The sequence below is a fragment of the Balaenoptera acutorostrata genome, chromosome 6, assembly GCF_949987535.1.
Source record: "Balaenoptera acutorostrata chromosome 6, mBalAcu1.1, whole genome shotgun sequence".
Taxonomy (NCBI): Eukaryota; Metazoa; Chordata; class Mammalia; order Artiodactyla; family Balaenopteridae; genus Balaenoptera; species Balaenoptera acutorostrata.
In genome coordinates this window covers 9,185,690-9,210,117 of record NC_080069.1, presented here as the reverse complement: position 1 = coordinate 9,210,117, position 24,428 = coordinate 9,185,690, and the positions used below count along the sequence as shown (strand labels likewise).

Here is a 24,428-nt window from a genome sequence, read left to right as displayed (position 1 = left end):
CCTTATTTGGAAACAGGGTCATTGCTGATGTAATTAATTAAGATGAGGTCATACTGGAGCAGGGCTGCCCCAGTCCATTGTGACTGGTGTCCTTACAAGAAGAGAAAATTTGGATACATAAACGCACACAGGGAGAGTGCCATGTGGAGACTGGAGTTATGCTGCCACAAGGCAAGGAACTGCCTTGAAGAAGAAGCTGGGAGAGAGGTCTAGAACAGATCCCTCCCTTCCGAGGGGGCACGGCCCTGCCAACACCTTGATTTTGGACTTCTGGCCTGCAGAACTCCAGACAATAACTTTCTGTTGTTCTGAACGACCCAGTTTGTGGCACTTTGTTATGGCAGCCCTAGGGAACTAATACAGCATTCTAGGTGGGCAGAAAATGTGTGCAAAGGTATGGGAACTGTAGGAAGTTTTAAGTTAAACCATATAGAGTTGCTGGTTTAGTAGCTCAAAAATGGTCTAATACTGGCAAATTCGAACAGTTCAAACTAAAATGTTGAGTTGGAATAATGTGCCAGATTGAGCAGTAGACAGGCCAATTTATTAAATAAAGTTCGACTCTGAATACAGTCTTCCCCACTATACAGCCACAGAAATATTCTCATGAGGAATCACCATGGACGTGACAGGTGTGTGGAGAACAAGTATTATTACTAAAGATTGGCAAGAGCTGTAGGTGTAAATGTTTTCCAAAATTCTATACATAATGGACTTCCATTTTAGGGGAAATGACTATGGGACTTTTTCTTTCCCTAGCTCTTTTAAGGCTTTACAATTTATTTTTAAAGCTCTTGGGGATATCCTATTGGAATAAGCAAAAAGCAGATGAAATATTAGAAAGTTAGTTCGTGTTATTGGATGTGGAGTTTTAACATAACAAGCATTTACTACCCATCTCATAGCTATAAGCAAAGCATTAGAATTCATCAACCTAACATATCTTTTCTCTGCCAGGAGGAGGCCTGAAATGGGAGACACAGCCTCCTTATCTCTGTTCTTTAGAAAAAACACGAATTTGAGCTCAGCAGAGAGAAACATTTCATTGCAACTATAAGTGTTTGCAAATTTTGGGGCCCTGGAGGGCACGTGTTCACATGAGGTGGAACAGGGCATAGATAAAGAATTCCCAAGGTCACCAGGCTTAACCACGTGGCTTCCATGGCTGGCCCCAGAGTTCTGAACAGGATAACACAGCATATGCATGATCTTCATTCAGATCCCAAAGAATCGCCAAGTCTCCCAGCACATATGTGCATGAATTCACATTTTTATCAAAATACCATTGCATGAAGACACATGTCCACACCAAGACCCGTACACAATGTTTATGGTGTTTTTTATCCATAAGTACTAAAAACTAACACCCTACATGTCTGTCAGTTGAGTGGATAGCTGGTGGTCCATCCAGACAACAGCAATAGTCCTCAGCAATAGAAAGGAGCAGACCACTGACTGCAGACCACATGCTATAACCATGAACCGCCAGTGCCTTCTGCTGAGTTGAAGAAGCTGAATAACTGCTACCTTCAGTATGATGCACAGACAGGCAGAGACAGCACATCAGTTGTCGCCAGGGGCTGGGACTTGGGGAAGGGGATGGGTTCCAAGGGGCACCGGGGAACCTTCTAGGGTGGTGAAAAGTTCTGTGTCTTGACTGTGGTGGTGGTTACATAGCCATCTTGCACTTGTCAGAATTCATGAAACCATATCCCTTAAAAAGGTAATTTACTAAATTTAAATTATATGTCAAAAACCAGACTTTTAAAAAATGCCTTTGTGCACTTCAAAAAGCCACTGTGAACCACAAAAGAATTGCCTGCTTTATTGAAAGTGTTTTTGTTGTGATCTCAAGGGCTGACCACATGGGGAGAGATTCCTTTTTAATTCTGGCTTAGTCTGCTCAGGCTGCCATGACAAAATACCATAGACTGCTGGCTTACGCAACAAAAATTTATTTTCTCACAGTTCTGGAGGCTGAAAGTCCAAGATCAAGGTGACAGCCTACCCGGTTCCCGGTGAGGCCTCTCTTCCCGGTTTGCAGAACGCTGCCTTTTCACTGTGTCCTCTTATGGCCTCAGTGCAGGTTCACGGAGGGAGAGAGACCACTCTGCTATGCCTTCCTGTAAGGACACTAATCCTATAGGATCAGGGCCCCAGGCGATGACCTCATTTAACCTTAATTTCTTCCTTAGTGGCCCCATCAACAAATACAGTCACACTGGGGGATAGGGTTCCAACATGTGAATGCTGGGTCCATAATAAATACCCAGCGGGCAGGACACTCCGGTGCCCCCGAGGCCGCAGTACCCGTTGGGGATCTTGCTCAGGTACTGCTGGTGGTAATCCTCCGCGTAGTAGAAAGTCTGTCCCTCCCGGATGTCAGTGGTGATCAGGCCAAAGCCGTGCTCTGACAGAACCTGTGGAGGGAAAGGCGCCATCAGGACCCGAAGCGCGGGGATCCTGGGAAGGAGGAGGGCCAGGAGGTCAGGATGGGAGGGGCAGACACGTGGCTGGGGGTGTGCAGCGGTCCTTGGGGCCCGGGCTCGGCCACTTCCCTGCTGGGTTATTCTGGGCAACCATCTCCCTTCGTGGGCCCCAGGGCGCTGGGGTCTGAAATCCGGGTTGGGTCTGATTGGGTTTGGTTCTGACTGTAAGTTATGCTCTACCCTCCACACCACCTCTGCCCCCGTGGGTGTCGGGAGCCCTGGTTTGGGCCCTGTGGGTCTGTGTGAAGCCCCCCTGTTTCCAGGGGAAGCAGCAGGGCCGTGTGGCCCCCCGGCTGCCCGGGGGCGGCTGGGGTCCCTGAGGAGATGCGCGCCCGGCTGCGGTGAGAGGGGCTGGCAGGGCAGGAGGGGGCGGGGAGGCTGCAGCCGCACCCAGCGCCGACCCGTCTGCCCCCTCACAGGCTGGACAGAGGACCCCCCTCGCCGGCTGTGGCTCTGGGCAGCAGGGACCCTGCCAGGATGCCCTGGAGGGCAGGGGCCACCTGGGGTCCGGGCTCTGCCACTCCAGCCTGGAGCCTCTGGGCAGTGAGGGCAGGGGAGGACGTGGCCTGAGGGCCCGGTCGGCTCCTCACCGCCCTCTGTGACCCAGTTTAAGGCCCGGTGGCATCTGCTGCCAGGCAAGGAACACATGTAAACACCAGTGGGGGAGGAGAGCGGAGCTATTTGGGGCAGGAGACGGATGAAGAACTAGTCACTGTTCCCCGTGGATCTTAGCCCGTTTCCTTTCCCTTTTGGATTTCAGCTGTGCCCTAATTCTTTCCCGGTACAGGCTGCTCGGGGTATCTGAGTGCAAGGCCGCAGAGACTCGACCCAGGTTCACTGATTCCATTTTGGACGGGGGTGCATGGTGGGACCTCGGACTCGTGTCCCCAGTAAGGGAGCTGCTGTCTGCTGACGGCCCGCTGGCTCGTGGGGATGGAGTCCTCACCTCTGCCAGGAAGGGCGGGTGGGTCTAGTCTTTGAGTCCAGCGTGAATCCACGGCCTGACCTTGTGCTGAGCCCTGTCGTGACTTTCTGAATGTCCATCCAGCCCACTGAGGTGGAAACAAGGAGGCTGATGGCCTCAAAACCTCAGGCCCGGGGTGTTTAAGAAGATGACCTTGAGCAGGGGGAGTCGAGAGGGTCCCAGAAGGAAATCGAATTCCACTTGGCAAGTTGAAGTGAAGCTACTTTTGTGAAGGGACAGAGAGCTGTGGGCATCGATCGTGAAGTGTCCCAGTGAAGGAGGGCATTTCAGAGACTGGCCACAGCCTTCAGCCACAGGGACAAGGACAGAAAATCTAGTTGCTGGAATCCAGTGAGAACGGCAGGTACGGAGGAGAGATCCCGGCAGGAACTGGGTCAAGGAGGGACCCTGCCACTGGCAGCACAGTGGCCCCAGCCAGAAGGGACAGGGAAGAAGTACCCCAACCCCTTCCCTTCCTACCTCGTGCCTGCCGGTGCCTCCCATTGCCCAGGGCAAGCCACGTGACATTTAGGGTCCCCCAGGTGACCAGTCCTCAGGAGCCAGCCTCCCGGGACGCAGGGAAGGACAGCCAGGGCATTTGTCGTGGTAAAACGGGGACAAATGGAAAATCACTGCACAGCATCGTCTAGTGCTCCCTCCCAGAGAATAGAATTGAAAGCTGTGAGCCATTCTTATCTCAGGACGGGTAAAGATAGCCAGCTGCCCAGTAAGGCTTTTCATGGTGATGTGTTGGTCTCAGCCTATTGATAGCCCGGCTGTCAGCTAGGAACGCTGGTGGCACTCATCCAGACCATATTACTTGCAGCCAGCCCCCGCGGATATCTCCCCCAGTGTGTGGCTGGACCAGCCTTTGTGGTTCGTATTAGGATTGCAGGATGTGCTTCAGCAAAAACCATCAGGGAACTTTGAGGAACAAGATTTATTCCTCACAGGTCCTGGAGGGTACACAGCACACCTGAGGGGCCACACAGCCAGGTTGCAGGCAGAGAGAGAAAGAGAGAGATAACAGACCCGGGGATCTGCTTTTGTTAGGGTTGAAGGTAGGGTGTCTAGGGTCTCACGAGTTCATTCTTTATTGACTAATTTAAAGCAGGTGACCAGGAGTTAGGGTGCAGGAAGGAAGAAATAGGTCACTCACGCAGTTATGTAGGTTACCCGGGGCTTTCTGGAAAAGGGACCTTCATGGGTGAGGACCTTCACAAGCCTGATTCCTTATCTGGTTGTTTTGCTAGTGGCTGTGTCATACAGCTGGCAATATGTTTATTCAGGATGGATGTCTTTCAAAATGGATGACTCAGCAACCAAAAACTTAAAATGTCAAGCACTTAAGTTACACATATATAATATACTGTGCTTAGGACTTTGCGGGTATTATCTCTCTTAATTCTCATAGTGACTATTTGAGGGATTGCTCGTCTATTTTCCACATTTAGTTTATCAGTGTGCCGGATATTGTATCTTGATGTTTAGCCCCATCTCTGCCTTTCTAAACTGTCCTAAGAATTGTAGTTGCTGAAAGCTGGTCACGTTTCTCAGAGTCCCAACAGGCTTCAAATTTAGATTCTCAGGCGAGTTTTAGGAGGCAGAAGACAGAAGCATTGTCTGCCCTTAGCACTGTACACAGGCATGCAGATTTCAGCAGAAGACGGTTGTGAGGTTTTGCCATTAACTTTGGATATCCTCTGGCAAATTGTTACTCTAATGCTGAAGAGAATAATAAGATCATTAGCAGTGAGTTCCTATGATTCCTGAGGCTTACAGAGCTTCTCGAAGCAAGCAACTGTTTTTCCTGGTCTTTGCACTCAAACCCTTTTAATGGTTCTGTAAGCATCCATCTCTATGTACTATATCCCTTTCAGTTTGAGATACATAGAGTATTTTCTATTTTCCTGATAGAATCCTGACTGATACAGTTATTTGGTATTGAAAGTGGTTTCAGGAAATACAACTGCAAAGATGGGAATCGAAGATTTCTTGTCAGGCTTGATTTGATTTGAAGGCAGTAATGACCTCATCACTGGTGGAAAATGCGATTCTGGGAGTCCAGGGTATGCAGTGTCAAAACAGTCTCTCAAATTATTACCTGTCATTCTTGGAATCCTATTAAAGGAGAACAAGTGGTTTTTGCAATAGAAGTTTCTGGTGGAAGAGATAAGTACAAGGGCTACTGTCACCGAATGCAATGGAAAGTTTACCAGAAAAACAGCAACAATAATATTGGAATTTTACATTTTCAACCCAAAGGCATCATCTAAGGCCCAGAGAAGTTTCTACAACTGCCCTAAAAGAATCTCTCATCTACTGTATCAAAAATGAGGCCCAGAGTTCTTCCTGCAGGTAGCAGAATGACTACATAACTTGAATTCACAACTTCTTTAGGTGCTTACATGAAAGGTGATTAACTGGAAAAGAAGGTGACCAAGAAAATTGCAATGGCATATTTGGATGGATTAAGATGAATTAGTGTACTTTAAAACCTCAAATCCTGGGACTTCCCTGGCGGTCCAGTGGTTGGGACTTCGCCTTCCAAGGCAGGGGGTGCGGGTTCGATCCCTGGTCGGGGAACTAAGATCCCCACATGCTGCACAGTGCAGCCAAAAATAAATAAAATAAAATAAAACCTCAAATCCCACTGAGCTTCCGTTCCTATTAGAAGCAGCCCTTCTACCCCTTTCTGGGAAGGCTAGTCTCCGTTTCCATGAAGACTTTATAATGACTTAACTGAAATACTTTCCCAGGGGATGCTGATTCTCCCCATAACCCACCCCTACCACCTCTCAGGGCAGTCGGAACCATAAGTAGAGCCATCACAATAGACTTCATAGGGGATCAGTTCATCTGACCCGGCAGAAGATATTATACACATTAGAAGAACTGCGACATTCTGCTAATGTATGTTTGTAGACACCGGAGGATTATGTGGGAGAAGAGATTCTAAAGGAGTTAAGCAAAGGATAAAGTAAAATGTGATTTGGCCAAATTTATCAATTTGGGTGCACTTAAGAGAAAATCTGTGTTCAAATGAATTATCTGGAGCAGCTAGAAATGGCTCTGTTTGTATAGTTGACAGACTAAAACCCTGGACAAAAATAAATGGCCTACATTAAATGGAATTCTTCTGTAGAACATAAAAGAAGGAATACAAAATCTTGGATAGGAATGTCAGAATGGATTTATTAAGTGTGACCTGCTCACCCATGCCCTAACTCCATCCCTTAAATGAGTCCTGAGGACACCATGTTAAATTAGGCATTGCAAAGTACATTTCCATAAGGAACATCAGCATCCTTGAAAGACCCTGTTGTCACCGTCGTCTGTAGGCTGAGGATGATGTAACACGTAACCTATCTTGTGGGAGGTTGATTACACTTGACTTCTTCCCTTGTGGAGTAAGCAGTAATTTTTCATCATAGAAATAGGCATTTATTCTGTATATGGACGTGTCTGCCTTGCTCACAAAGCTTCTGCCACCCCACTAAATGCCTAGTTATTCATCATGTGGTTTTCCGCTGGGCACAACTTCTGATCAACTGGTTATAATGCAACAGAAGTGAGGCAACATGTTCGTGCCCATGGGATTCACTGCTCTTACCATGTATCCCAGCACCCGGAAGCAGCACGCCTGCCAGAAAAGAGGAACAGCCTACTGAAGTTTCTGTAACTGAGTCTATTGAGATCTAACAACTTACGAGGTTGAAGTGCTCTTTTACAAAGTATGGTGCATCTCAAGGGCCAGTATTCAATATAATGTGCTGATTCTCCCATGACCAGAAAACATGGGTTTGTAAATCAAGGGTTAGAAAAGCAACTGGAATAGTAATTGATTCCAATTACTATTCACCTAATGATCTGCTCTAGAAGTATTTTGCTTCTTATCACAACTTTGAGCTGTGAAGGTTTACAAGTCTTAGTTCCTAAGGGAGGAATGCATTTATTGAGAAACACAATGGATCTATCGACCTGAGAGTTGAGACTCCATCCTGGCTGCTTGGAGCTCATCAAGCCGTTGAACCAAAAGGCAAAGAAGGAGTTAATGTGTTGACTGAGATGACTGATGCTTCTTTTTTTTTAAAGACTTATTATTTATTTATGTATTTATTTACTTTATTTTTGGCTGCATCGGGTCTTAGTTGCGGCATGCGGGATCTTTCGTTGTGGCGCACGGGCTCTTCGTTGTGGTGTGCGGGCTTCACTCTAGTTGTGGTGCACAGTCTCCAGGGCGCATGGGCTCTGTAGTTTGCGGCACGCGGGCTCTAGTTAAGGCATGCGAGCTCATTAGTTGTGGCACGTGGGCTTAGTTGTCCCGCGTCATGTGGGATCTTTAGTCCCCTGACCAGGGATCGAACCCGCGTCCCCTGCATTGTAAGGCAGATTCTTTACCACTGGACCAACAGGGAAGTCCCTGATTGACGTTTATTATCGAGAGAATAGAGCTATGCTGCAAATAGAGTTTGGACAAGGAGGAATATGTCTGGGGGGGGGGGTCCATGCAATCCTCTGGGGATGCTGTTAGTATTTCATTATCCATAGGGAGAAATTAATGGAAAAGTATAGTAACCCAATCTAGGCAAACCACCAAGAGCTCAAAACTGAAAGTTTGGGTCACCCCACCAAGTAAAGAACCACGATCAGCTGAGCTTCATTCAAGTTGGAAGAAGGAATGTACAAATACCAACCTCAGAATCAGCTGTAGACGAGAAGTATAGTAGCTATCCAGATCTTCATGTTTGCTTTGTTATGTGTTTGGTTCAACACTTTTTCGTGTGTTGCTGGTGGTTAAATTTATTGTTTGGTCTTTAGGATATAAGACTGTGGTTGCCATGGAGGTGCACGATTCCGATCTGCTTTAGTGAACCTGTTGCAAGGAGCGTAGCTGACGGCAGCCTTTGGCTGCTGGTCCTTTGGATCCATCACGGCAGTCAGGCCAAGACCACCCTTCTCTTGGGCTGCATTCAGCCAGTGTCTGAGAGTGGCTGAAGGTACAGGAGTGGGTCCATTACTACCCAATGTGGCAATCTGCCAGGAGATCCCATCGACCTGATCGAGGCTTTCTCAGACCTGCACTGGAGTCTGGAGACGCCCTGCCTCATGCCGCTCCCCTGCCCTCTATCCTTCCCAGGCATTTCTCTCAGTAAGTTCCTTTCACATATAATTATGCCTTGGCATCTGCCTCTTGGAGGACACAAAGTGACACAAAGATATAAAGGTGGAATGTGATAGAACTGAAAGAGAAATGATTACCACCCGGAGATGGGTATTGTGATTTATGAGACTTTGGTTCCCACTTTGGGGAAGAGAATCAGAGTGTTTTTGTTTGTATGAAGGATATTTGTACTTGTTTGGCAGGAGCATGCTGTTGTTACTATTCTTTCTTTCTAGAATGCTTAATGTGATAGAAGTTTGTGTGTGTGTATGCTGAGAAGCCAACATGGTGTGGGTTTGCTAGATAGTGTCTAGTATCACTCAAAATCCATTCCCCTGAATGCTGAATCCCCATTTTTCTGTGTCATAAGATCTGGAAGTCTCTGAATTGCACTGGCATTATGCAGGTGACTTTCGGTCCAGTGAGATGCACTTGCTAATATTGGAGATGCAGAAAGGCAGGAGGCAGTAGCAGTGGCAGCTGAAGCCAGTCTCCAGTAGAAGTGAGTGTTTACAGTGGCCTCTCAGTTCCCTGCTGGTCACCAGTTTGAGCGCTGCAGGACAGCTGGGCAGGGAGAGAGGGAGCCGGGTTTCCTTCTCCTTCCCAACCACTGGCTGCAGCCCAGGCCCCCTGGCCTTGGGTCAGAGCCGCAGTGATGGGGCCTGAAAACTAGTAGAGGTCCCTGACTTCTGTTTATAAAATCACTGGAAAACTGGAGGAGCAGCCTTTTAACTAAGCCTGCTCTTATGGTAAGAGTTTCTGTCTGCTAACTTTACCCAGAACCCCTTTAACTCTCTTATCTGAACTTTCCCTTCAACCATCTATTGGGCTGGCCAAAATGTTCCTTCGGGTTTTTCCATAAGATAATCTCACCATTCACTGTGCATTTTGCTTTGCAAGATGAGAAGAGCTTATAGATACTTCAGATGTTCTTCCTCTTTTCTCCTCTTCATTTCTTTTTATAAGTTATGGTAAGGTATTTAAGATTAAAAATGGTCTAAATAATAAATTATATTATTATTATAAGACACCATGTACACTTCACAGTTTAAGAAATAAAACACTGTGAACATGGTTGAAGGTCTGTGGGTCTCTTCACCTCCTCCAGTCATAATAAACAGCTTGAACTTTGTGTTTATCTTTCCCTTGCATTTATAATTTTTCTATACCTGAATAGATACTAAGCAATAGTAATGTCTTACATATTTTAAAAATTGGTAGAAAGGGTATCATACTGAACACATTTTTCTGCAACTTGCTTTTGCCAACATTGTGAGATTAATCTATGTTGATCAGTTTAACTGTAATTCATATACATATTCACCTCTGAATGGCTATACTAAAACTAGTTATTCATGTCTCTGATAATGAGCATTATTTTTCCAAATTTTTTATTACAAATTATGATGCTATGAATATTACTGTATCCACCTCCTTGTAAATTTTAAATAAAATGTTTTTAAATATTAAGCAAAAATAGTGAATTAGTTTATCACCCGTTAATGATAAACGTTTTTTTTTTTTTCTGGCTAGAACCTTTATTATTTCAGAAATAGCCATCCTATGTAACTTGAGGTGGTTAGAATATTTATGGATTACTGTAATAAATATTTGTCAAAACACCAACTATCTCAATAATCATACACTTACTTCATTCATAAGAACTTCCAAAAATAACTCTTCTGTATCAAAAAACTTATAAATGGCACAAGGGAGTTAAATAATGGTCTATGGAGGAGAGAAGGAAAATTCTGCTAGGGGAAGCTCTAGTGAAGCGTTTTCTCCATTACATTTTTGATTGATATAGTTCAGGAAAGAAGCCTCGCTTTGCCTTCCTTTTTTTTTTAGTGATTCCTCTGAGAGGGAATGCAAGAAACTAAATCTGAGGGGGAAGACTGCTTTCATAATCTCAAGTGTAAACCATGAATAGGCTTTTCTGATAAAGGCTTTTTTTTTTTTTTTTTTTTTTTAAATTTATGGCTGTGTTGGGTCTTCACTTCTGTGCGAGGGCTTTCTCTAGTTGCGGCAAGCGGGGGCCCCTCTTCATCGCGGTGCGCGGGCCTCTCACCATCGCGGCCTCTCTTGTTGCGGAGCACAGGCTCCAGATGCGCAGGCTCAGTAACTGTGGCTCACGGGCCTAGTTGCTCCGCGGCATGTGGGATCTTCCCAGACCAGGGCTCGAACCCGTGTCCCCTGCATTGGCAGGCAGATTCTCAACCACTGCGCCACCAGGGAAGCCCCTGATAAAAGCTTTAAAGCCTGAAGTGATAAGAAAGGCAAGCATGTATTCCTTTAAACATTTCAATAAATTTGCAAAAATATTCAGCAACTATGCACATATTGTTTGTGTACTTAAAAATGCAACAATTTTCATGCTTCGAATATTTTTTCCTGAGTGTTTTAAGGATATTTTCTTCTAGGCGATTCAAAAGTAAGACTTACACACACACATAATATATATAACAGGAATTCTCCACATGATTAGCATTGTGGACAATCCTAACAGTGTCAAACAATGAGAAGCCAAACATGATCACATCCATATCGTAAGGAGAGCCTGGAGAATCACCTATGTCTTTGTTTTCTGCTCAGTGTAAGTGGTAAGTTCAGCAGATGTACAGCCATGATTTGTTTCCAAGCATCCAGACCCCCTCACTGGCTCACCACAATTACACGAGTGCTAAGTTCTAAGTATTCAGAGAAAGACTGCAGGTGTCACTTTACTTCTCTCTGGTCCCTTTACCAAACCCCTACATCAATTATGACATTACTTGTTAATATTCCGCATTCCAAAATGAAAAATGCAGGTACACAAGTTTGCTAAATTTCACTTAACCAAATAAATTTAAAAATAGATAAAATACGTAAATTCCTGCAACACAAAACTTGGTTTTCATATTCATTAGAACATTTTAGAATTACTCAAACACGAGAATTGAAAATGTGTGTGCTATTTGGAAGAGAACTACTGAATTAATTCTCCAGAAGAAAAAGCACACCTGAAGCATCACATTACAGGAACACCTGAAACACGTTGACAAGTTCTTACCTTCTAAACTTCAACGAAAGCTGCTTGCACAAACTATTTAAAGAATATCTGCCCCTATTAAATAAGCCAGATATCTGATGTATTAAGGAAGTCAGAAGCTGAGTCACTTCATTTCTTTCTGTTGCCTCCAGTTGCTAGAATACTGGCAACTCGCATAAATATGTTTAATATATCCATGTAGATTCCCAGCATCGAATTGACGGGATCACATTTTTGAACTGCATACACTGGTACTACTTCTGCACGCTTGATTACCTTCTGTGCATCATACAGAAGAAACGTGCTGAAAAGAACTAATCCACCATAAATTGCCACTGGGTACAGAGCAGCGCCAGCCACAGTGGTAGGTGGAAGAAACACAGATCCTAGCGAGGACACAAAGACGACACCCAGGCCCACGCCCAGGGGTGCTCCCATGTTCAAAAACTTCTCACTGGGCGCACACATGGCCACAGTGGAGAGGCCTCCCACAATACCAGCCATGTACCATGCAGCTCTGACGAGAAGAGGCCCCCCTAATATCGTCAGAGGAGGCACCGCTGCACCCATCACACCAGAATGTAGTAACCAAGCAAGATGCTTTGGGCCTGGGCTCTGGTCATATGATATCGACTGGACCAGCATTCCAGCTCCAATCATGACTGCAAAGGTTGCACCAATTGTCACCCAAGAGCCTCTCATCATGAATTCACGAGGGCAGGAGTTCTGCTCCCTGCCAGGGCAGACAAAGCTGTTAGGCCAATACTTCCTGCTAAGTACACATAGGTGGAATGAATTCTATCCTTCACATACTGAGGCCGAATTACAGCTTTTTCAATAGCTGCAATCTCATTAGACATTCCCAAGCCATAGTAGCACAAATCTCCAAGGCCAACAGTAGCCCCTCCAGCAATAAACCATCTTCCCATCTGATCAATTTTAAATATTTTTTCCAATGATGGTTCCAAAGCTGCCTCCTTGAGTTCTTGGCTAGTTTTCCCACGCCAAATTCCAATTCTTGTTTTGGTGGCATATCCACTGCTGGGTGTTAAGAGCCATCGAATTTTTGTGATGGAATTCTTCACAACAGGGGAGGCCTTGGTGAAAGCTGGGTGGAAAACCCGGGAAGGTAGTGTCCAGAGATCTGAAGCAGATCTGAAATGCTCAGTCCCTGGTCAACTCAAGCGCGCAGTTCCCCTTACGGGCTGGCGAAACACAACTGCACCCACCAACTGTACCCTCCGCCCACCTCTTACTGATAAAGCATTTTTTAAATCTGCTTTACGTGAATGATAGTTTGGTGTAGACAATTTAAATATGGTATTATTGCAATATCTTTTGGCTTCCATTGTTGCTGTTGAGAAGTCTGTCAATTCAGTGTTCCTTTATAAGTACACTCTCTCTTGCATGTGCTGATTTTGAGATTTTCTCTCTCTGTTGTTTTGCCATTTCACTAAAATGTGCTTAGAGATATATTTCTATAAATTCTGCTTGGGATTTTTGGTTTCCTGAACTGGAAGATTCATATCTTTCATCAGTTATGGAAAATACTTGGTCATTAATTTATTGGACATTTCCTTTTCTCCATTATTTCTGTTTGTCTCCTTCTAAAACCCCAGTAGTCATATGTTAGACCTTTTCAATTTACCCTCCTTATTTCTTAACTTCCCTTTCACATTTCTCATGTCTTCTTTTAGCATTTTGGGTAATTTGTTCAGATTCATCTACTGGTTTACTGATTATATTTCTTATTTCTATAAAGTCTGTTTGATTCTTTTTCAATTCTGCCTGGTCATCTTTGACATTATTTTGCTTTCAGTGTCCAGTTTTCAGTTCCCTCTTTTTTGAAATATAATTGTTTATATTTATTATCTAGTAACTTATATGGCTGAAGTCTTTAGATGTATAATCTTCTATTCTTCCTGCACTTTCTCATGATGGCTGTTTCCTATATGAGTTTAGCAATTTTACATTTTGGACTCATGTTTTGCTGAACTTAATCTATGGGACTATGTAGGGAACTATGATTAGAGTTGCCAGAATTAGGAGAAAAACAACAACAGGATACCTAGTTAAATTTGAATTTCAGGTAAACAACTAATATATTTTGTATAAGTATTTCTCAAATATGTTATGCTGCATATTTATACTAAAACTTTTTTCATTGTTTATTTGAAATTCAAATTTAATTCTATGACATGTATTTTATCTGGCAGCCCTACCTATGCTGGAGATACATGTCTCTAGAGAAGATTTGTTCTTCTTTCTTGAATCTCTTGAGAGATTAAATTAAATTAAATTAAATTTTCAGTTTGGTGTTTTTGATCTATGTACATGGTTAACTTTGAACTCTAGACACCTTTGAGGGTAGGGTCATGTTTGCCATTTCTCTAAGGAGAGTTCTTCCCCCTTCTGTTGCTGAGACTAAAACAAAGAATAGTCTCCTTTCATCAGAGGATTTTTTCTCTGAGCCCACACTTTCTCTGAGGCTATAACCCATTAAGTGTCCATTCTTTGTGAATGGGTCTCAGTTCCTACAACCTACCCTCCAAGAGCTCAAGCCCTTGTTCCCTACATCAAGGGTCCCCAACTCCCCAGACCACAGACCAGTGCCGGTCCTTGGCCTGTTAGGAACCGGGCTGCACAGCAGGAGGTGAGCGGCCGGCAAGTGAATGAAGCTTTATCTGTATTTACAGCCGCTCTCCATGGCTCGCATTACCTCCTGAGCTCTGCCTCCTGTCAGATCAGCGGCAGCATTAGATTCTCATAGGAGCGCGAACCCCACTGTGAACTGTGCGTGTGAGGGATCTAGGTTGCACGTTCCTTATGAGAATCTAATGCCTGATGATCTGAGGTGGAGCTGAGGCAGTGATGCTAGCGCTGGGGAGCGGCTGCAAATACAGATCATCATTAGCAGAGAGGTTTGACTGCACAGAGACCATAATAAGTCAGTTGCTTGCAGACTCATATCAAAACTCTATCAGTTGACTTCCCTGGTGGCACAGTGGTTAAGAATCCGCCTGCCAATGCAGGGGACATGGGTTCGAGCCCTGGTCTGGGAAGATCCCACATGCCTCAGAGCAACTAAGCCCATGCGCCACAACTACTGAGCCTGTGCTCTAGAGCCCGCAAACCACAACTACTGAAGCCCACATGCCTAGACACTGTGCTCGGCAGCAAGAGAAGCCACCGCAATGAGAAGCCTGTGCACTGCAACGAAGAGTAGACCCCGCTTGCTGCAACTAGAGAAAGCCCGCGCACAGCAACGAAGATCCAACGCAGCCAAAAATTAAAAAAATTTTTTTTAATTTAAAAAAACCCATCAGTGAGTGGCAAGTGAAAACAAGTTCAGGGCTCCCACTGATTCTGCATTACGATGAGTGGTATAATTATTTCATTATATATTACAATGTAATAATAGAAATAAAGTGCACAATAAATGTAATACGCTTGAATCATCCCAAAACCATACCCCCTCTGGTCCGTGGAAAAATTGTCTTCCACAAAACTGGTCCCTGGTGCCAAAAAGGTTGGGGACGACTTCCCTACATGACCGTTAAAACCCAAGAGTCTGGATTTATACCTCTTGTTGGCTTTTTAGTCTGCATAACAACTCTGGACTCTTACTTCTGTTTTGATTTTGATTCCCTAAACATTTCCTTTCCTGTAGGCTCAGGATTTTAAGGGAGCTTCTGGCCTTCTCCTCATCCCACTCCCACATCCTTGTCTGGCCAGCCTGGTGCCTTGGGAAAGGAGCAGAATAATTGATGACTATGCTTGGTTGGGGAATCACTGTCTCAGAGTTATCTCAGGATGGTGGTCTACATGAGTTTCATCTGATGGTAAACAGTTGGGGAGATGTGATTATAAAACAGCCCAGGAAGGAAGAATCCTAGCTTTCTTTCTACAGTGCTTCTGGGTACTAAAAAAAAAATTACCATCATTCTCATGTTTTGAGATTCTTCTGTGTTCCAGGTTTCTACTAAGGACTTTACATGTGTAATCTTATTTAATTTAATCCACATAACTTATTTGAGGGCGGCATTACTGTCATGCTACAGATGAGAAAAGGTGCAGGAGAAAAAGGTGAAGGAGCTAGGTCAGAATCACAAAGCTAGAGTAGTGAGGCCAAAATTCAGACCTGAGTCTTCCAAAGCATTATGCTATCTAGCCCAGGGAAACCTAAATGTGGGCTTTCTGTGGGTTCAAAAGGGAAGGCACATACCATACGTAGGTGGCAGGAGCCAGGGGTCTAAACTCAGGCAGAACTCTGAGCTAGTGAACAGCCAGCCCAGGGACACTTCCCCATCGAAAGGTAGTGGGATGATTCCACCCAAGAGAATAGACTGTGAGCTCCTTGACCACAGGGGTCTTGACTATCTTGTCAACCACCATATCGCCATCACTTAGAACAGCACACGGTAGCCTGGATGTGTACGATGAATGAATACAGTGTGTTGTCTACACAGATGGCAGGCAGGGGAAGGGAAACTTTGTACTGACTTTCCAATACTGGGTGCATAGTCGCAACTAACAGCCAACCTTTGGATATGGTTAACCTCAGAGGAGAGAGTAGGTGTAGAGCAGATACTTTTCAGTACAAAGCCAATGGGAACACACTTGGTGTAGAGCCCATGGCTTCACAAACCTTGTGCACTAACCCACTAAGCTACCCAGCCCAGACAATATGTTGAGGAGACCTGATGTAAATTAAGACAATGCATCAGGAACTTACAGAGTTCTTGAGAAGCAATGTGCAGCCATCAGAACCCACCACCGATGTATGACTGAGCCTCCACAGAGGTGTTTCCGAGAGATCTGGATACTCACTTGCCATGGGAACTCACCTTCCTGGACTCCAAACAGTTCATGAACTTGTACCAATGTTGAGTTTGAAAACTTGGGTCTGTAGCCACATGGAGCTTCATCTGAAAGGGAAAAGAAAGAGCCATTCGCACATGAGAAGCACTGAGAAATCCTTCTTATCCCGTATTCCCAGCATCTTCCCAGCTAAGACCGGTGATGGAGCTGAGTGAAGTGAGGTGGTGCAGGGGGGATAGACCTCAGACAACACCAGCCAAACACACCTCCTTTACTGTCTGTCCCTCACATTCAGGAAGAGCTGTGAGATCTGGGGAGGTCAGGGTGGAGATCCATCAGAAGCTGTGAAGGTGTTGGTGGCAACGGAGAAGTGCCAAAGATGTGCTGGGTCCATTCGGGAAACAGGAACCATGCAGGACTGGACCAGGGCAAGCTTAATACCAAGAATTATAAACTACAACAGAGGAGTAACTACAAAGGGTCAGGAGGACTCCAAGAATACCTCAGGGTTAGGGAAGAAAGGAAGGACCAAACCTGGCCGGGGAGTCCCTCCGCAAGGTTGGGATTCACAACTCGCTTTGCAGCCCAAGAGAAGGCAGACGTTTGCTAGTCCCCATTGCTACACATGCAGGAAACACCCCTCCAGAGTACAGCTGGGCTAGAGCATCCTTCCTGGGTGCAGGTGGACTGATGGCTGGGGGGCAGGTGCGTGGAGGGAGCTGAGGTATACTATTTACTAACTGTTTTTGTAAAAAGCTATTTAGATATTAGGGATAATAATTCTTTATCTGAAAAAATATTGTAATTACTTTACCCAATTTGTCAATTTCTTTTGTCTTGACATTCAGGAAATTAAAATGTGTTGCTGGGTCGAAACTTTTCCTTTATAAATTTTCCCTTAGGTGCTTAGAAAGTCATTCCCTTTGCTAAAAAAATTATTAGAGGAGTTTCTCTTTAAGGAGTCTGCCCATGCCCATCTGTCATGGTTGCCTTTGACATGGCATAAGAACATCAGTAATCTCTGGAGTCCCTCCGTAGCCAAATCAGCTGTATCATTTGCTCTAATCCTTCTCATCCAATACTTCGTAGGAAGAGTTTACCCAGTGGCCTTCTTCGGTTGATTCAGGGTGGATATTTCTTATCTCATCCCTTGCCCCTGCTTTTCATATTGTCTCTGAATTTTGGAATCCAGACTTGAAATATTACTCAGCCATAAAAAAGAACAAAATAATGCCATTTGCAGCAACATGGATGGACCTAGAGATTGTCATACTGAGTGAAGTAATTCAGACACAGAAAGACAAATATCATGATATCCCTTATATGTGGACTCTAAAAAAAGGGGGGTATAAATGAACTTATTTACAAAACAGAAGTAGCATCACTGATGTAGAAAACAAACTTATGGTTACCGGGGGATAAGAAGGGGAGGGATAAATTGGGAGATTGGGATTGACATATAGACACTAGTGTATATAAAAGAGATAACTAATAAGAACCTGCTGTGTAGCACAGGGAACTCTACTCAATACTCTGTAATGGCCTATATGGGAAAAGAATCTAAAAAAATAGAAGAGTGGATATATGTATATGTATAACTGATTCACTTTGCTGTACAGCAGAAACTAACACAACATTTTAAATCAACTAGATTCCAATAAAATTTTTTTTTAAAAATGCAAAAATAAATAAATTAAATACATAAATCAGTTTGAAGGGTCCCTTTCTCTCACCTTTGCCCTTGACCTCCTTCTCTCCTCCCCACCATCTCCCCCACCTCCTCAGAGTCTCTCACATTCTCAGGTGAGCACGCACATACGGATACACACCCGTCAGGTGCTCCCAAGGTCGTTTTGGGTGAATACATGGCAGTATTTCAGCACAGCTCTTCCAGATACCCCAGGCTTGTTTCAGGTTGGCTTCTTACATTGACACTCTGTGGCAGGCATCCTTCTATATATACTCTGGCTGCCTCACATACAGCATCTGAGACAAATGTTTGTTCTTATCTTAGGAGATTTAAAGTAAATCAGAATTCAGTGCTTGAATCCTTCACCCAGGCTTTATTTCAGTCCTCTGAGTTTGTTGCCACCACATTTAGGAACATGTCAGGTAACTGGTTGCAATGGCTGAATTAATGTATTTTGCTCAAATCACTAATGAGAGCTCTACAACTAGGAGCATGTGAACAAATGATCAACATTCGCTTCCTGTCTAATGCTGACAAAATGTTTAAAATGAAATGAAAAGAGTTGGCTGGGTACACTGAGCTTACGACAATAAATTAGGAGATATTTATTTTAGGAGATGTCACTTTCCAGAAACTGGCACTGTCATTTTTTTTGTTTTTTTTGTTTTTTTTTTTTTGCTCCTCCTCTGCTGTCAGAATATTGTACTTCAAGTCAGTTGTTCTTAACATTTCTCTTTTCCCTCAGTTCATTCCCGGGTGAATGCGGGGATACAGGGAACATAAATTAGCTCTGGGCCATCTTGTCCGCAGACCTTCTCTCCCCCCCACCCCGGAGCTGTCACTTCTTCCACACAGCCCCTGCCACCCCGACATTCCCCCGCACCGAGACCCTGACCCCGGGCAGATTCGGGCCTGGCCGCCATCTTCTCCTGTCTTGGCTTCAGTTCAGCATCTCTTTTTAGGACCTTGGCGATGGTCTTCTTACTATCGTCCTGGGCTCTGGTACCTCACTGTCTTCTCGCTCCACCTGGTACCTTGCACGCGGCTGTCTCAGTTCTCTTTCCAGCACCTCAACATGACCTTGCTCATTTTCTTCTCAACACCCTGGGATGGCCCCAGGATAATAAGATAACAGAGGTAATCTTTATCAACTTCCCCAAAACACACACACACACACATGCACACAAAACCAGTGAGAGAAAGGGAAAAGAAATGTGGAAGAGATGCCACAAATAGTGTGATGCTGGATTCAAACTTCAATGTATCAGTAATAAATTAAATTGAATCGAATTAAATTAAACGTATTTAAAAAACAAAACTATATTCTTTGCCTTCTGTTATTGTTTTTGGCTTGAAATCTATTTTTTCTGATATGAGTACCCTCACTTTCCTTTTGTTTTCACTTGCATGAAATATCCTTTTCTGTCTCTTCACTTTCAGCCTTTGAGCTGAAATGAGTCTCCTATAGGCGGCACATAGTTGGATCTCGGTTTTATTTTCATTCATCCCACTAGTCTGTGATTTTTGATTGGTGAATTCAATCCATTTATATTTGGAGTGTTTATTGATATGTAAGGACTGACTACTGTCATCTTATTGTTTGCCTTCTGGTTATTTTGTATCTTCATTCTTTTTCCCTCGTTTCTATCTACCTTTGTACAGTGGTAGTTTTCCATGGTGATTTGCTCAGTCTCCCCTTTTTTTATGCTTTGGGATTCTACTTTTGGGACTTTTGCTTTGTGATTACCATGTGGCTTACATAAAACATCTCTTAGATAAAACAGTCCTTTTTATGCTGATAGCTCCTAATCTTCATTTGCCTATAAAGTTTCCACTCTTTTACTCCTTGACTTTTATATTTTTGATGTCACAATTTACCTTTTTTTGTCCTGTGAATTTGTTGAGAAATGTTAGTACCTGTAGTTATGTTTAATGCTCTTTTCCTTTAGCCTTTATACTATAAGTGGTTAACAACCATTCTCGTATAGAGTTAGAGTTTTCTCATTCAGACTGTTTTTCACCTTTGCTAGAGTATTGTGTACTTTTGTTTACTTTTATGTCACTAAGTAGCATCTCTTTATTTCAGCATGAAGAACCTTTAGCATTTCTTGCAAGGCGGGTCTAATGGTGGTGAACTCCCTTAGCTTTTGTTTTTCTGGGAAAACCTTTATTTCACCTTCATATCTAAAGGATAACTTTGGCAGATAAAGTATTCTTTGCTGGCATATTTTATCTTACGACACTTTGACTATGTCACTTCACTCTCTCCTGGCCTGTAGAGTTTCTTCTGAGAAATCCACTGATAACCTAATGGGGGTTCTTTACAGTTACTTTCTTTAAAAAAAAAAAGTTAATCTTGAACTCTACCTTATATTGTATACAAAATTTGAAACCAAACGAATTGTAAATCTAAATGTAAAAGATGAAAATAAAACTTTTTGGAAATAACATACAATAATATCAACTTGGGATGGGGAAATGTAAATTTAAGAAGTAAAATCATAAACATTTAGGAATAATAACAGCTAACAAATTTTTGGTATTTACAGTGTCTGGCACTGTTCTCTGAGCTTTGTGCATATTTAACCCTCACAATAACCCTAATATGGCCATTTTACAGATGGGGAAACTGAAATGCAGAGATATTTAGAAACTCCTTCTAAGGTTCCATAGCAAGTACTTGGAGGAAAAGTAATTAGAAAGCAGACAGTCTAATTTCAGAGCTTACACTCTGCTACAGGTCTGATTGTGTTTATAATTTTGGAATGAAGAGGTCCTGCTAAGACATCAAATAAAAGCCAAGAACCATAAGTAAAAATATTGCTGAACTTCTAATATAAATTTAAGATTTGTTTAGTCCAAAATAGAATTGGAAGAGTATTAAAGAATTAGGAGAAAAGATTTTGTAGCACACATAAGAGACAAAGGGCTAATATCATTAAAATCAAAAATGTTCTGCCAATCGACTTACGATACCCACTCAAATAGAAATGATGGGACAACTATACGAACAGGTCATTCTCAAAAGGAGAAATAGAAAATGTTACTTATTTATAAGGCTGGGAGTTAGGGTAAAGGGTAGCCTTGTCGGCAGATACATTTCAGAAATACCGGATTAAATAAAATTAAACCACTTTCTCACTGTGAGATTTCTCGGAAGCTTTAACATGTGGATATCCACCGTAACTCCAAGGAAAAGTACTGAAAGGAGCATTTCCAAATTTTGTCTCATCTTAGAGCTTTTTTGCTATGCAGTTTCTAACAGAACGTGCTTTGGAAACTGCTGTGTTAACTCGTTTGCTCCCCACAATAGCCCTTTAAACTTTTCCCACTTTATGAGATTACATAATCTAATAAGGTGCTCTAAATTAATAAGGCCCTTATTCTACCACAACTCTGCTGCTTCTCCCAGAGTACTGAGCCCAGAAAGATCCTTAATGTGTTTACAAGGAGGGCAGTGGAGACTGGAGAAGCAAAGGCATTTGCTAATTGTTGCTCCAAGTCCCCTGTTCTTCCAGAACTCTGGGTCCAGACACTGGGGGGTCATTTTAACTGGCATGTTCACTGAGCCCAATACATCTTCTTTGATTAATCAACTGTACTCTCCTCATTTCCTGAGCCATTTGCTCTGACTTAGCACCCCCTTGGGCCCCTAAATCAACTCTATAGGAGCCAGGTAAGAGGTTGCAGGCTTCTCCCCATCCTCCACTCTGGCTTAGACTGGCACAGACCTGGAGCTTCCTGGGCACGTCCCTTGAGCGCCATGAGCAGTGGAATTAGAAGCTGCAGCATTTTCTTTTCATTCCAGTCCAGAATTTCCCAACCTGGGCCTCTAGCCAAAGCTGACAAAATGCCAGCTGCAGCTGCTTCAGTGGGGGCCATCACAAATGCATGGCAGAGCTGGTCCTGGGTGACATCACAGTAAGCCCAGGGTTAGAGAGGAAGCAGGGGACACAGGGCAGCCTGGCTCAGTGGCGTCCGCACAGCCCAATCCTCCCCCGTCTGCATTCTCTCTGCAGCGGGGACTAAAGGGGCACCGTATCAGGCACTCTTGTCTGTACCCACCCCTCCCAGCATAACTCTGAGCCTCTTGAAGAGCCATGTGTTCTAGTGTCTGCTTGGGCATTAAAGAGCTTTGGGTCTTTGGGTGAGCTGTCGTATTCTCTGGAACCAGATCTCAAAGCCTGCTATGACTTGTTAGGAGACTTGGACTTTATTATGAGGTTAATGGGGAGAGCAGTGGAATCAAAGCAGGTCATACAGACACATGTGCATTAAAAGATTACTCTGGGAGATTATTTTAGAGAGGATAAAACTAGAAAAGAGACTGTCATTTAGGAAGTAGCTCCAATAATACAGATGAAAGATGGTGATGGCCTCAAGTAGGAAAGAGGACAGGTAGTTTGCCAAGGCTGCCATAACAAAGTACCACAGTCTAGGCAGCTTAACAGAAATTTCCCAGTTCTGGAGGATGAGAAGTCCCAGCTCAAGGTGCCAGCAGTGTTGGTTTCCTCTGAGGGCCACAGTGGAAGGCTCTGTTCCAGGCCTTTCCCCTTGGCTTCCAGACGGCCACCTCTTGCTGCCTCTTCACATGGTCATCTCTCTGTGCAGGGTACGCTCCTGGTGTCTCTTCCTCTTTTTTTTTAAGTTTTGTTTTGTTTTGTTTTGTTGATGTGGACCATTTTAAAAGTTTTTATTGAATTTGTTACAATATTGCTTCTGTTTTATGTTTTGGTTTTTTTGGTTGCGAGGCATGTGGGATCTTAGTTTCCTGACCAGGGATCAAATCCACACCCCCTGCATTGGAAGGCGAAGTCTTTACCACTGGACCTACAGGGAAGTCCCTCTTCCTCTTCTTATAATGATGCCAATCATATTGGATTAGGGCCCCACCCTGAGGACCTCATTTTAACTTAATCAACTCTTTTAAGATCCTATTTCCAAATATGGTTACATTCTGAGGTACTGAGCATTGGGACTTCAACATGAGAATTTTAAGGGAGACACAATTCAGCCTAAAACAGTGGAGTTACCAAGAAACAGATGTAATTGAGAGAGACAGAGAAGGCTGAATATAGAAGTACTGTGATTATTCAGCTACACAGGGTGAGTAGGCAGACACACATACAGTTCTGAAGGTTTGGGGGTAGAAGTAGACACTGGAAAGCCATCAGTCTGTTGAGATCACAGGAGTGGATGAGCTTGTCCACAGAGAATGTGTGGACAGAACAGCAAAAAGGGCCTTGGGCTGAGCCCGGAAGAACTGCTGTCATTTATGACCATGTCCAGGAAGCAGAGCTGGAAAAGGAGGCTGGAAATTGCCAGAAGTGCTGGAGGAAAATCAGGAGCTGGTGTTGGTGTGGAAAATGGTACTAGAATGTTCCAGAGAGGAGCAATGCCTCCTGATTAAGGGAAATCCCTCCCTGTGTCCTCTAAATCTCTCAATCCTGCTGAAACTGATAGCTGTTGTTTCCGGGGCTCTCTGAAGAGCCCGGTCCTTTATGTCTCAGTGCAGAAAGAATTTAGCGAGAGGCAAAGTGATAGATAAGAAGTGATTTATTAGAATAGGACGCTTGTGAGGCTTACAAGCGGGTGGGCGAGAAGGTGCCGCGCCCTGAGAACTTAGTGGGCTACAGTTTTGTAATCAAAGGAAAAGTGGGGAGGGTGAAAAGACCACCTTCTTCCTCATTCTTGAGTAGACATCACGCGTCCATCATCAGCTCCTCCTCCAGATTGGGCAGGGGAGTTTTCTTGTCCCTACATGGTCAAGCCAGGACTGTCATGGCACTATGGAAACATTATTTCAGGTCTTTCACTTTGAAATGTCACCTTTCCGTAAAGTATTGGTTTTTATGTGTGCAGAGAGCATGTCCTAGGGATCACTGACTTACTGAGCTCACTGGGCAGGATGTGGGTCCCATGCCACCATTGTTTTATTGTTTTGGGGCTTCTCTCATGCTTCTGTCGCATGGGTTTTGTTGCTAAGCAGGCCTGCTTGGTTTTGCGGTTAAGCAAACCTGCTTTCTTGAGTGATCATTAACGTACAGGGGTCTCCCATACTTTTTTCTTTACTTACAATCCCCTAGTGGGATTAACTATTTAATTGCCTAATTTGTCCCTTTACTCTGTCCCTATCACTCCCACAGGCGCGGGAATCTGATGCTATCAATTACATTCTCTCCCCCGCCCCTCTTCACCCTCTTCCACATCTTCCTCACCTCTCTGTTTTAGTCATCCCCATCTTAAAATCTTCTAAATAAACGAGAGTCCCC

At 43.9% G+C, this 24,428-nt stretch overlaps 2 protein-coding genes across 6 annotated transcripts in view; one reads left to right on the top strand and one right to left on the bottom strand.

Annotated features, from left to right (window-relative positions):
* PRSS55 (serine protease 55) overlaps positions 1–24,428 on the top strand; it is a 71,115-nt gene that overhangs the window by 7,187 nt on the left and 39,500 nt on the right. The window lies entirely within an intron of this gene.
* On the bottom strand, positions 11,751–19,079 carry LOC102999876 (growth hormone-inducible transmembrane protein-like). The gene is given in 4 exon segments (XM_057547656.1): positions 11,751–12,355; positions 12,358–12,789; positions 16,493–16,573; positions 19,040–19,079. Coding segments are annotated over 4 exon segments (1,134 nt in total). The 3' UTR covers positions 11,751–11,774.